Source organism: Mastigoproctus giganteus, chromosome 5, assembly GCF_048544385.1.
Source record: "Mastigoproctus giganteus isolate SK-2022 chromosome 5, ASM4854438v1, whole genome shotgun sequence".
Taxonomy (NCBI): Eukaryota; Metazoa; Arthropoda; class Arachnida; order Uropygi; family Thelyphonidae; genus Mastigoproctus; species Mastigoproctus giganteus.
The window spans coordinates 175,221,915-175,235,614 of NC_143579.1; the positions used below are offsets into that span (position 1 = coordinate 175,221,915).

The following is a 13,700-nucleotide window of genomic DNA, read 5'->3' on the forward strand; positions in this document are numbered from 1 at the left end:
GTAGACAGAATATCGAAGTGCATTCTAAATCAGTTAGACATAATCCTCGAAGGAAATACTCAAAAACTGGTTGCTCAGACAATTGATGGTGCAAGTGTGATGAAAGGCAAGAAAGGGGGAGTTCAGACTAAAATAAGTGTACAAAAATGCACATTTTATTCACTGCTATGCTATGCACACCAACTGAATCTGATGATGAGAAATGCAGCATGTAGCACCCGAGATTCAAGAATATTGTTTTCGAACCTCATGTTGATACCAACATTTTTCCCTAGATCACCACAGCGTCTCTCTGTTCTCAGAAAGCATATGGATTGCCGTGTTGCCCGACCTTCCCCTACAAGGTGGAATTTCAATATACGCACCGTGAACAGCGTTCATGAAAATTTTGAATCCTTAAAAATGCGCGTGTAAGAACTACAAGCGACAGCAAACGCAGATAAGACGATTTCAAAAGAACTGGAATTTTGCGCATCTTGAGTAATGAAAAATTCTAGTTCTGGTTAGAACTTTTCCATCAGATAATGCCTCATGTGGAAGTTATTTATAATCAAATGCAATCTCGAGAAATTGAGGCAGTTAAAATACATGAATATAGGAAACTTTACTAAGAATGCCATTCTAAAAATCAGGAATTCAATGTACTGTGAAAATCCTTCAAAAACACTCATGATTGAAGCAAAGGAAGTATGCAACTATATAAGTGTTGACATAGGTGAGAGATATTCTTTTACAAAGCAATTAATTGCTGCTAAATTGTTTAACAAGGAGAACTTTGTTATTTTTCATACAAAAATGCCCATGGAAGAGGTATGGGAGACTATTGAGGCATATCCCATGACAGAAAGAGAAAAAATTCCTATGAAATTTCAAGTTTTCTATAGCAGACACGATTGACACAATTATTCAAATTAACCGACTTGTTAAAATTTATCTCAGAAAATAATCTAGCTGAAGTTCTAGGCAAACTTACAAAACTCGTAAGTTCTTTTGACCATTCCGATTCCTTTTGACCTTTAGAGCCCGAACGCTGCCATTCAACATTAAAAAGAATAAAAACAATATACACAATTTAGATATTGATTAATGTTTATAGCTATAGTGTTTTCAGTCGTAATGTACAATGATGTAAACATTTTGTTTTCTTTATGTTTTTCTTTTATTACAAGTATATGCTAATACTTATATATATATATATATATATATATAAAACATAGAAATAAATGATAAAGGACATAGTAAGATGGGAAAGTTATTAACAACAACGTGCCATGCCTAATGGAAGATATGAGAAGAAAAGAATGTTAAGATCCTAATGAATTAAGTGGAAAAATTGGCTGAATTGATAAGCCAAATCATATTTACAAAAGCTAGAAAAAAGTGGTAATTAATGCATATTAAAAAGTAGTAATAAATAGAAATGAAAATAATGAAAATAAAAATTGGTACATAGATCAGGTATTTCATCAGGGGACTACACCCGATCATGTACCAAAACCATACCTGATCTATGTACCAATTTTTATTTTCATTATTTTCATTTCTATTTATTACTACTTTTTAATATGCATTAATTACCACTTTTTTCTAGCTTTTGTAAATATGATTTGGCTTATCAATTCAGCCAATTTTTCCACTTAATTCATTAGGATCTTAACATTCTTTTCTTCTCATATCTTCCATTAGGCATGGCACGTTGTTGTTAATAACTTTCCCATCTTACTATGTCCTTTATCATTTATTTCTATGTTTTATTTTATAGTTGTATCCTGGTCTGTAGCCTTGCGCGTCCAGGTACATCTATTCTCTATTTTCTTTTTCTTTTCCTTTCTTTACTTTTTTCTTCTCCTTTCTTTACCTTTTTCACCTGTTTTATATACTATATATATATATACTATATATATATATATATATATATATATATATATATATATATATAAAATATGTAAGAATTGTAATATGTAAAATGTAAATATGTAAATATGTAATATGTAATAATATGGTCCTTGAGGTTGTCACAGACATTCTCTCAGATATGCCAGACAAGCTGTTCTTGCTACCTGGGAGTCTAAAACGCTGATGGAACTGATATTAGGGTGACACTCAAGTCAAAGTGGACCCAATTTCGGTGAAGTCCGGACGGTCTATGACAGCCAAATCCTCTGCTTGCACCTTCACGATGGTGGGACTGTTAGTAATCCTGGGTATAACCTTCATGCACAAGTACATGGTGGTTGACCACCCAGGTGTGAACCAACGTAAGCAGGGGTCGAGGTGTGGCGCCCGCACCACATGGAGGACCGCCGCCCCTCTATGTTACCAGGCAGTACTAGGTGGTAGATGACTCTCATCAACCGGTGAAATACCACCACTTTGCTTATTGGAGGCTTGAAGTGGTGGAACCCATGTTTAGTCTCTAGAGCTAAGTTCCGGCCAACCCTTCCCTATCTCTTCCATCATGCAGTATGATTGATGATTTTTGAGGTTATGATGAATGTCGTGGCGAGATCCAATATTCCTTACATTTCGAGGGTAGAGCTCTAAAACGGTGTTCGCAGGCCGGCCGCTAGTTAGTACACCGGACTGAACCTATTGGTAACTCTCTAGGAAGCTTCCGGATCAGCTAGTGTATAATCTTGCTACCTCTGCTCTGCCAGATAGTGACTGGAGGGAGTCCGAGTAGTGTGTATGCGGGGAGCATTGTCGAGGCCACGTTATGTTAAGGATCTGGGTATATTCTTACCACATGTACGCTATATCCAAAAATTTCATTACTTCATACAGCATGTCCCACCCACTTTTTCTTACTATTGAATACACCATGAATTGTCAAAATAATAGAGCAAGCTTATCTGCGAAAAGATCTAAACCTCCCAAGGACTTCCTAATTCATTTCACAAATATACGTGGTCTCAATTCTAATCTCAACGATGTCCATTTCCACTTGCAGTCTTCCAAACCCCATGTACTTTTTCTGACTGAATCTCAGTTATCAGTTGATTCAACTACTGCTCATCTCAGATGTCCAAATTATTTGCTGTATGATTCCTTTCGCCTCAAAGGTGGTACTTGTGCATATGTCCGTTCTGATATTCCCTGTCAGAGACTTGGCAATTTGGAATCTCCTCTCTTTGATCTTCTCTGGCTTAAAATCTCTCTACCTCATTGTGTAAAATTCATCTGTTGTCTCTACCGTTCTCCCAACTCCACTAATCACTTGGAGCTCTTTGACTTCCTCTCTTTGCAACTTGACTTTCTCCAGTGCAACTTTCCTAACAGTGAGGTAATTTTCCTTGGTGATTTTAACGTTCACAACTCCAGCTGGCTTCCGTTTTCTAGTCACACCGACCCAGCAGGTCGAGATGCTGAGGCTTTTGCAATTACTAATGACCTAGCACAGATTGTTCATTTACCTACAAGAATACCAGACAATCCTAATCATACAGCCAATACGCTTGATCTTTTTCTCACAAACAACCCATCTAAGTACAAGGTTGAAGTGAGAGGTCCTTTAGGCACTTCAGACCACAACTTGGTGATTGCCTCTTCTCCAATGGAACCTTTATCTCATGGCTATTCCCAACCTCGTATCGTTTGGCATTACAAGAATGCAAAATGGGATGACCTGCGAGACTTCTTTTCTTCTTTTCCTTGGTCTGTTTACTGTTTCAAAACTTCTGATGTCAACGTTTGCTCAGATCGTGTCAGTGAAATTATTCTTGCAGGAATGGAATCCTTTATCCCACACTCCACTTTAAAATCTCGTCCTTTGTCTAAACCTTGGTTTTCCAATAAATGTGCTAAGGCTGTCCAAGAGAAGAACGTTGCATATCGTAATTAGCTTGTTTCCAATTCTTCAGTTTCATTTTCTGCCTACACCAAACTCGCAACAATTGTAAAGCAGTTATTAATCAGTCCAAACTAGAGTTTGAACAGGCTAAGAGTAGAAAACTTGCTTCTTGCCCTAATGGTAGCCAAGCATTCTGGTCTCTTGCCAAAGCTATTGGCCGCAACTTTTGCCCATCTCTGCTCCCACCTCTGCCCAAACCAGATGGTTCCGTTGTCACTTCAGCCAAGGATAAAGCTGACCTGCTAGCATCCCATTTTTCTTTGAGCTCATGTATTAATGATCTTGGTAAAACACCTCCCACCATTCCTAACACGCTCCATTCAATGCCTCCTGTGGTCTTCCGTCAAAAGGATATCAGAAGGATTTTGATGAACCTTGATGCTAAGAAAGCTCCAGGTCCTGATGGTATTTCTCCACTTGTTCTCAAAACCTGTGCTCCTGAACTTACTCCTATTCTTTGCCGCCTTTTTTCACTTTCTTATTCCAAAGGTGTTTTTCCTTCTGCTTGGAAATTTGCTCATATCCAGCCAGTTCCTAAAAAGGGTGACAAATCCCTCCCATCCAATTATCGACCCATTGCAATTACTTCTACTCTTTCTAAAGTAATGGAGAAATCAATTAACCGCCAACTCTTAAACTACCTAGAAACCTTCCGTCTGATCAACGATCGCCAGTATGGATTCCGTCAGTGTCGATCCACTGGTGATATTCTGGCTTATGTTACCCATTTATGGACTAATTCAATGGAAAGGTTTGGTGAAACACAAGTAGTTGCTCTTGACATCTCAAAGGCTTTTGATCGTGTTTGGCATAAAGGTCTTCTAAACAAGCTTCCATCTTATGGTTTGCCAACTGTTTTTAGTAATTGGTTATCCAGTTTTCTCTCTGATCGCTCACTGAGGGTGATGGTAGATGGCTCTCTGTCTTCTAACTTCTCCACTAATGCCGGTGTCCCCCAAGGTTCAGTTCTTTCCCCCACTCTTTTCCTCTTGTATATCAATGACCTTCTTCCATTGACTGGAAATCCTATCCATAGTTTTGCCGATGATAGCACATTGCATTCAACTTTCCATTTTGAGAAACCTTGTCCAGCTCAATCAGCTTCAAGTTCTCGAAAATCCGCTGCCAATTCCTTAAATGCCGATCTTCAGATAATTCTCCAGTGGGGCAAAGACAACTTAGTTGATTTCAACCCTTCTAAAACTCAATCTTGTCTTATATCTCGCAAAAAGGATTCTTCTGCTCCTATGCTTATCTTTAGTGACACTCCGATTTCTAGGCAAAATGATATATCTCTTTTGGGGATTACCCTGACTTCTAATCTCTCTTGGCACAAGCACATTACAAATATTGCTTCCTCTGCATCTAAAAAACTTGGTTTTCTCTTTCGCTCTCGGCGTTACTTTTCTCCCAAACAGCTGCTCACTCTGTATAAATCGCAAATCCGCCCTGCCATGGAATATTGTTCGCACATCTGGGGTGGTGCCCCCAAAACCTCTCTCAGGCTTCTTGATTCCATTCAGAAGAGGGCAGTTAGGTTAATTAATGATTCATCTCTAACAGAGTCTCTCCACTCGCTTTCTCATAGACACACCGTTTCTGCTGCATGCCTCTTCTACAGATACTTCCACGGGCACTGTTCTTCTGAATTGGCTTCTATAATTCCCGCTCTCTCTTTCAAAACAGTCCGAACACGTGCCGCCACCAGCCAACATCCATTTACTGTCCAACTTCAAACCCACAGAACCAACTTTTCATCTTCCTCATTTATTCATTCAACTGCCGTTTTCTGGAACAACCTTCCTTTATACGTATTTCCTGAAAATTACAATCTACAGAAGTTCAAGTCCAGTATCAACAAATATCTTCTTTCGTCTTCTCAACCTCCAACCCAAGCACGGTACTAAGTACTATAGGTTATAATACCTCTCGTGTTTGGGGTTCTCATAAAAAAAAAAAAAAAAAAAAGAATAGATATCACTGATAAAGTTTGCATAAATGGAGGGGAAAATTACGGACTAGAAGGGTAAGGATAGTAAAAATAAAGAAGTAATGTAGATTTTAAAATGGCTTGGAATATTAGAGGAAGTGTTGGAATATTAGAAGAATTAAAATAAATAGTAATTTACTATTTAATTTAAATAAAGAGTAATTTTTTTTTAAATAAATAGGAGGTGAGTATGGGCTCAGCACATCCAGGGTCCTGAGCTGGATATCATCATTCTTCTCTTTCTCTCTCTCTCAGGGTAACTCGGAAATTTTTTTTGGCTGGTGCAGCATCAGCCTCAGGCTTCCTTGCACTATATAGCTAACAATTCCAACACTAAAATATTTTTCCATATTTACTCAAAAATATACATATATTTCAAAACCTTTTTCCCACTCTGAAAACACTTAATTATATATTCTGTAACCATATCCTTATTTTTACCTTAATAATTTTCATTTCATTGACAACGCATTGAGACTACCTTGTCCATACTGTAAAAGAATGTGCTAAATTTTTTTCATTGTGCTTTTTGGCTTTACCTTTTCTTCTACTGTTATGGACAAGTATAGAAACACAGTTCCTGATACATGGTTATGTGTGGTCCCTTGATGAAATACCTAACCATGTATCAATATTTACTTCCGCTGACATCAGACTTTGCATTTTTGCCTTCCCTGGATTCAACCTGTAACTAAATTTGCCCACCCATTTCACATGACAGCTTTACTACCTTTATCTTATTTAATCATTTGGTTTTAATAATAATTTTACTTTACAGTTCCTTCACCTCCAAATTGGCTTTGCAGTTCAGCCCATAATTTTCTTAATTCATCATAAATTTTAAGATCTACATTACTTCTTTTTTCTACTATCCTTGCCCTTCTAGACCTTGGCACTTTGTGTAATTTTCACCTCCATCTATGGAAACTTTATCAGTCTTACACATTCTTACATATTATATGTTTGTTGTTTGTTTGTTATTTGGTTTTTAGGAGCATTAGCAACTAAGACCATATTGCTCCGGGGATATGCAGTGGTCATTCCCTGACCTTTCCGCATTCTCCGTATTTGGTGGGTTTTTGAACCCACCAAATACGGAGGTGTTCGAACCTCAGTCTAATCAAGAAGCGTGTGCTATGTACTGCTGCTCCTGCCCACCTGGCTACGGAGGCACCTACATATTATATACTTTTGCATCCTTTACTGCTGCTTTGTGGGTTTTGGTGTATTTGTCATAATTCCACAGTATATTGGAATACTACGTCTAATTATGTAAACTGTGCCTAAAAAAAATAAATCGGTCAACTACTGAGTGCCCAGCACTAAGGATGAAGGGTCAATAGTCAAGAATGGTCATTAGTGTAGTATCTCAATGGTAACTTTATGGTAACTGAAAAAAGTTTTTAGTACCCAGTATTGGCCTAAAACTGAGGAACTAATTAAAACGTCTATTTGAGTCTTTCCGGTTGTTTTGAATGACAAGGGTGGGGAGAAGCGACTCCGAATTCTTCCTGGAGAGGCGATTAAAATATTGGTGGAGAAATGACAGGTAGGTGAGGGCCATGCAAGACTCTGCACAGGCACCTCCCAACCAGCGCAGGCACCTCCTAACCAGTGGCGCCTCAACACTGGTTCTCTGAGTAGCTCCTTGCTGAGATAACTACAGCTTTGAAACTTGTTAAAAAATACTTCTATTCACAAAATTTATAAATGACTTTTATAGAATTATTAACTAAATATTCAGCAACCTTTTTGTCACCAAAAGGAGAGTTACTTAGTACAATCCTCTCCTGTTATTGTTATTTAGGAGCATTAGCAACTAAGGCCATATTGCTCTGGGGATATGTGGTGGTCATTCCCTGACCTTTCTGCATCCTCCGTATTTGGTGGCTCACGGGCTCGAACCCCGGTCTAATCAAGAAGCATGTGCTACGCACTGCTGCTCCTGCCCACCTGGCTACGGAAGCAACGACAGTACAAAGAAGCACGCTATCAAAGTGCAATAAAAAATTGTTTTTTTAATTTTAACACAAAGTAACTGATTGATTTCAATCGGAATAGTTTTCCCTTGATAAGCATCAAATAACGCATAGCTAATGTGATTTTTAAATTTTTAGCTCCATTAGTGATGGAAATAGGGAGGGGGGAAATAAAAATTACTCACATTTTCCTGTCTGGTGCTGCCATTTTTAATTTTTAAGATATTTTAAAACTACTCATTGAGCTCTTTCCAACGGTGTGTTTCTTCTTGAAATAATCCAAAGATTTCCTCATAATGGTGTCCTTATGCACATCCTACTTGGTGAGATGTGCCTAAGGACACCCAGTGGTGGATTCAGTGTAGGGGCACGTGCCCCTACACTGAATTTATGCCCTCTCAGGTGATTATTCTGAGCAAGAGGAGAATCCCATCAGTATTGAGCATGCTCAAACCATTCAAGGCTTTATACACCTCTATCAGATCACCTCGCTGGTGCCTAGTCTCCAGACACTGTAATTTGCAAAACTTAAGCCTTTCTTCGTAAGAGCACCCCTTTGTTCCATTCACTAATCTTGTTGCCCTTCTCTGTACTCGTTCCAGCAGCTCTACATCCTTCTTGAAATGAGGCCTCCAGGCCTGTATACAGTACTCTAGGTGTGGCCTGACCATTGCCTTATACAATAGAATAATCACCTCCTTATCCCTGCTGGAAAAATTCCTGTATATCATTGGCAATACTCCATGAGCTACTCTTGCAGCCTGTCTGCACTGCTCAGAGAACTTCATATCTGCCTGCACCACCACCCCCAGGTCCCTTTCATTCTCTACCACTGTCAATGTAGTACCTCGGAGTTGATACGTTGCTCTGGGGTTGCTGTTTCCCATATGTAGTACTTTACATTTGTCAATGTTAAACTTCATTTGCCACCTCTCAGCCCATCTGCTCAACCTTTCCAGATCCTGTTGCAGCAGCATAGTGTCAGTAGTGTCCTTGACAACTCTGCCAACCTTCGTATCGTCTGCAAACTTGGGCATTAAGCTTGATATACCATCATCAATATCATTTAGAAATACAGAAAACAATAATGGACCCAACACTGAACCCTGAGGGACTCCACTAATAACATTAGTCCACGATGAGCAGTGTCCATTGATTACCACTCTCTGTCTTCTCCCCCTCAACCACCCCTTTATCCATAGCAGCAATTTGGCTCCAATGCCACACTGCTCCAATTTGTGCAGCAGTCTTCCATGTGCAACAGTATCAAAAGCCGTTCTAAGATCCAAGTATATAATATCAAAGTTATTCCCTGCATCGAGTTCTTTTGTGACTGCATCACAGTATCCAATCAATTTGGTCAGGCAAGACTTCCCCTTAACAAAACCATACTGTGTCCGAGCTATAACTGAAGTCTTGTCTAGATGATCCTGCAGTGTTTCTTTAACCGGTGCCTCCATTAATTTTCCGGGAACAGAAGTTAAACTCACAGATCTATAATTACTTGTGTCAGCCTTTGATCCTCCTTTATGAATTGGGGTCACATTTGCACATCTCCAGTCTATGGGTACCTCCCCTGAATCCAAGGAAGCTCTCATAATTATGGCTAAGGGTTTGCTTACTTCCTTTGCTGCCTCCTTTAATATAACTGGATAGATCCCATCCACCCCAGGTGCCTTTCTTGTCTTGAGCTTCAACAATTTCTCCTCCACTTTACTGAGAGTAAAGTGGAGGAGAAATTCACCTCTGGCATTCACCTCGCTGAATAACTCCTCAGGTGTAATTATCGATGCAAAATATTCATTTAGTTTGTTAGCTACCTGAGCAGGATCATAAACAGTTGAACCATAGATATCAAGTGGACCAATCTGATTCATCCCCTTCTTTCTAGAGTTTACATAAGTACTCTTTGCTGTTTTTCTTTGCATCCCTTGCCAAAGATTTCTCATAATCTGTCTTCGCCTGCATAACCTCCTTTGTAACTTGGTTACAGATCAACTTGTATCTATCATAGGCTTCTGTGCACGTGTTAATTTGTATGTATCCCATGCATTTTTCTTCTCTGCCATATGGCTCATTAGTTCATCTGACATCCATTTAGGCCTAAACCTTGAACTATATTTCTTGGTTGGTATGTAAAGCCTAGTAGCTTCCCAGATAAGTTCTTTGAATGCTTCCCATTTTGAATTTGCTTTTAGTAACATCATCAGTTGGTCCCACTGTATAGAATTTAAATACTGTCTCATTCCATCGTAGTCGCCTTTACGAAAGAAATAACCCTTCCCTTTACCCCTGATGGTAGTTACCTCTTTAAGTAAACCCCACTTCAGCACACTGTGTTCACTGCCACATAGTAGTTCATTTATCTGCAGATTCTTAATGCATGAAGAATCACTACTGATAATCAAATCAAGAGTATTACTCCCTCTAGTTGCCTCCCGAACATGCTGATGTAGAAAACAATCATCCAATAAATCCACAAAAACCTTGCTATTGTGTGAGTGACCAGTCCCCAAATTCCAGTCAATATCTGGGAAATTAAACTCTCCCATTATAAGAGTCTCTGATTTACTGGCCCATTCTATTTCCCTGTACAGTTTCTTATTATACTAATCAGAGTCATTAGGCCTATAGCACACTCCTACTCTCAATTTTGATATCCCAATGCGTATGTCACATCAAACTGACTCAACACTGCACTGTCCAGCGATGTCGAATGGCCTCACTTCTTTAAAATTTATGTGTTTCTTAACTAATAGCATAACCCATCCTCCTCCCTTCCTATCCTCTCTATCCTTTCTGTAGACGTTGTACTCCTCAAATTCCAGTTCTGCATTCCTTATATCTGTGTGACACCGCGTCTCTGAAATCCTAACAATATCTGCCTTTGATGTTTTGAGCAATACCTCAAATTCATTAAATTTATTTACTAAACTCCTAGCATTGGTGTATATGCAAGTATACATGCACCTGTTTCTATTTATAGCTACCCTAACACAACCTACGTGTTTATTTGTACCCCAATGATTCCCAGCAGTCTCTGAAATATCCTGCATTTTATTTTCCAGGCTGCGGCTCATTCCAATAGAAGCAGTGCAAGAATCACTTTCACCTCTGCCAGTGGCTACTGTTAATCTATTATCCTTGTATCCCCCCAATCTAGCAGTTTTCCAACCCACCTAACACTGCCTCGATAGCATCAGCAAACATTCTTGCACCCTTTCTATTTAAGTGTATCCCATCCCTGTAGAAGCAGTCTCCCCTGTTAACAAGTACAGTCCAGGCTGAAAAAAATTCTACCTCTTGAGCCTTGCACAATCTTTCCAGGGCTGAATTGATCAACAAAGCCCACTCTAGTCACATTTTTCAGTAATTCTTCGGGCTTACTAATGTTTGGTTAATTTTAATGTTCTCTGGTTTGTTTACTTTCTGTCCATGTTAAAACAGAAAACTGTTGATCTTTCTACTGAACAAAAACTTCTATTCATCAACAAACATGAAAAAGGTGATAAATTGTTATTTTAATGAGTCTACTCCTGGACTACAGGAAATCAAGGTGAGCTGCTTTATTTTTGCTGACTAGATATTTTAAAATTTATGTACAATTACAAGAAAAGTGAACTTTGTTATTTTCCTTTCTTTATTTACAGACTTTATATGATATTTTCATCTTTTCTAGGCCACTTACATAGAAGCCACTGTGTGGAACCCCTAACCACATCTCTACCAGATGAATACTAATAATATCTGTCTCAAAATGCCACCCTTTCAAATGTTATTTTAGTGCATGAAACAGACAGCAAACCAAAGTGTACCATATCTGGAAAATAGGGTAGAGGTGACAACAATTCAAAAACAGTGGTTGATTGTCTCTTCAATTATTCAAGCCTGGTGGCTGGCAACACCAACATGCAGAAAGAGGCTTCCTCTGGAGAGTTCCTCATGACTGCTGGCCTTTAATTGATCCTGAAATGTTAAAAAGAGAGGAAGAATAACACTTATCCACAATGGATTTACCCTTCTGCAGTTATTAATCCTTGGCATATTTTGCAAGAATTGCCTTTACACAATTTACCTTCTTCTCCCTTCTCATCTGCATTTAAATTTTCAATTTTCTGGTACCCATTTAGCTGAATTTTTTTTTTTCATGTCATCAGTATGATGGAATCATTCACAGGATATTTGGCTAAATTCAGTTTGTGGTGCTTACCCATGGAACTGTGTGACAAGGAGTGATGGGAATGTATAGCTCCACCCATTACCTCACAATAATTGGTTGCTAATCACCACGATTTTTTGTTAGAGTGAATGCAGTTTTGCATATAACTTCAGCTGGCAGTGTATTTATTTCTTTTTTGCTTATTAATCAGTTTAATCTCTAGTATACCTAGTTAAAAAGAAAGGTTTGGGGTTATACGATCCTATTAGCTGATCTTTAGAATAGGGTCTCTTCCTCCAGACTGCCTCACTCTTAGGGGTGTTTATCCCCCCCCCTTCCCGCTGTTTTAAAATAGGAAAACGAGTTCCGGATTATAAAACCGAGGCGGGGGGGGAGGTTAATACCCTAACTAACGCTAACCATAGAGGGTTAGGTATGTCATTTTGGTAGAGGGTGGTCCTGTTCTAAAGTTTTATCAACAAAACGTTTTTTTTTTTTTTTTTTAACCTAGAAGTGGAGGGGTGAATACTAACCTTTTTCCTGCGCATCCGCATCACCATTTTCTGATAATTTCTCTTCCGGTCTAGGAGAACACTCTGCAAGTTTTAACCTTTCGATCTGCCTATATCGCATTTCAGGCGGCTCGTCAACAGACTTCGTTTTTTCATTTCCAAAACAACTGTTAGACGTATCTGATTCTAGGCTAGGCACACACTCCGAAAAATTTTCATGACAGGGACTCGTATCTTGTTCTGACTGATTTCGACCACTTAAAACATGGTCGACGCGATCAAAAAATTTCATGGGTTTTTTCGGCGAAGTATTATTGAGCATACATTCTTTCATTACACAATATTCTTTTTTTAATCGTTTTACCTTTTCTCTACATTGATAAGCTGTCCTGTTGAATCCCATTTTCGACATCTGAAAAGCAATATTTTCATAAACTGCAAAATTTCTTTTGGATCCATTTAATTCGGCTTGTACCCTTTCATTACTCCATATATCGATTAAAACAGATGTCTCGTCATCCATCCATGTAAAACCTCTGTCAACCGACATCGTGACAGACACTGTAGTTTAACAAGTGTATAATGATAACGTGATTGCACAGCATTAATATGCAATGGCATAAACAATTTTCAAAAATAAATACTGAGAATCGAATGCCTAGTAACCCGTCACAATAAATAACACTCATATGCAGTAGACAAACACTGGCCACCAAACGTTGAAGACTGAGAATAAAATAAACTTTTTTAATTTTCCTTAGTGTTTGCTTTAAAGTTTTTTTTTTTTATATATATTCAATAATAATAAGCATTTTTTTTCCCTAACCATAATTTAAGGAGTGAATAAAGAAGAATTTTAAAAATTTTCAAAAGCACGATAATCAACTTGAGAGCGTACCAAAAAAAAAAAAACATTTTAACAACACTTGAATTCTACAAACCATTATAATAATTTAACAATGCGTAATAAGATTGCAAAACTGTTTGGGCTAAAGTTTAACCGCCTCAAATACATTACACATTGAGCATTATGAATACCTCAATATGAACTAAGCCAAATGCTTTCCTTTAAAGCTCTCCGCGTGTAACAACCGAGTAGCAAGATTGGTCCAAAGAGGAGTTTCCACATTACACTGGAACGTGTAATGCAGAAACTCTATAACAAACGCCTTACGCAATTTAAGTACTTTAAAATGTTGGTATATTATTA

The 13,700-nt window shown here is 38.4% G+C and overlaps 1 protein-coding gene across 2 annotated transcripts in view; it reads right to left on the reverse strand.

The window, feature by feature from the left end:
* Positions 1-13,105, reverse strand: part of LOC150085862 (uncharacterized) — a 140,882-nt gene extending 127,777 nt beyond the window's left edge. For both annotated transcript variants that reach the window (XM_090374276.1, XM_090374275.1), the window contains exon 1: positions 12,512-13,105. In XM_090374276.1, coding sequence (XP_090230402.1) covers positions 12,512-13,040 — 529 coding nt within the window. In that variant the 5' untranslated portion in view covers positions 13,041-13,105. The remainder of the gene's footprint in view (positions 1-12,511) is intronic.
* Positions 13,106-13,700: the final 595 nt, after the last annotated feature.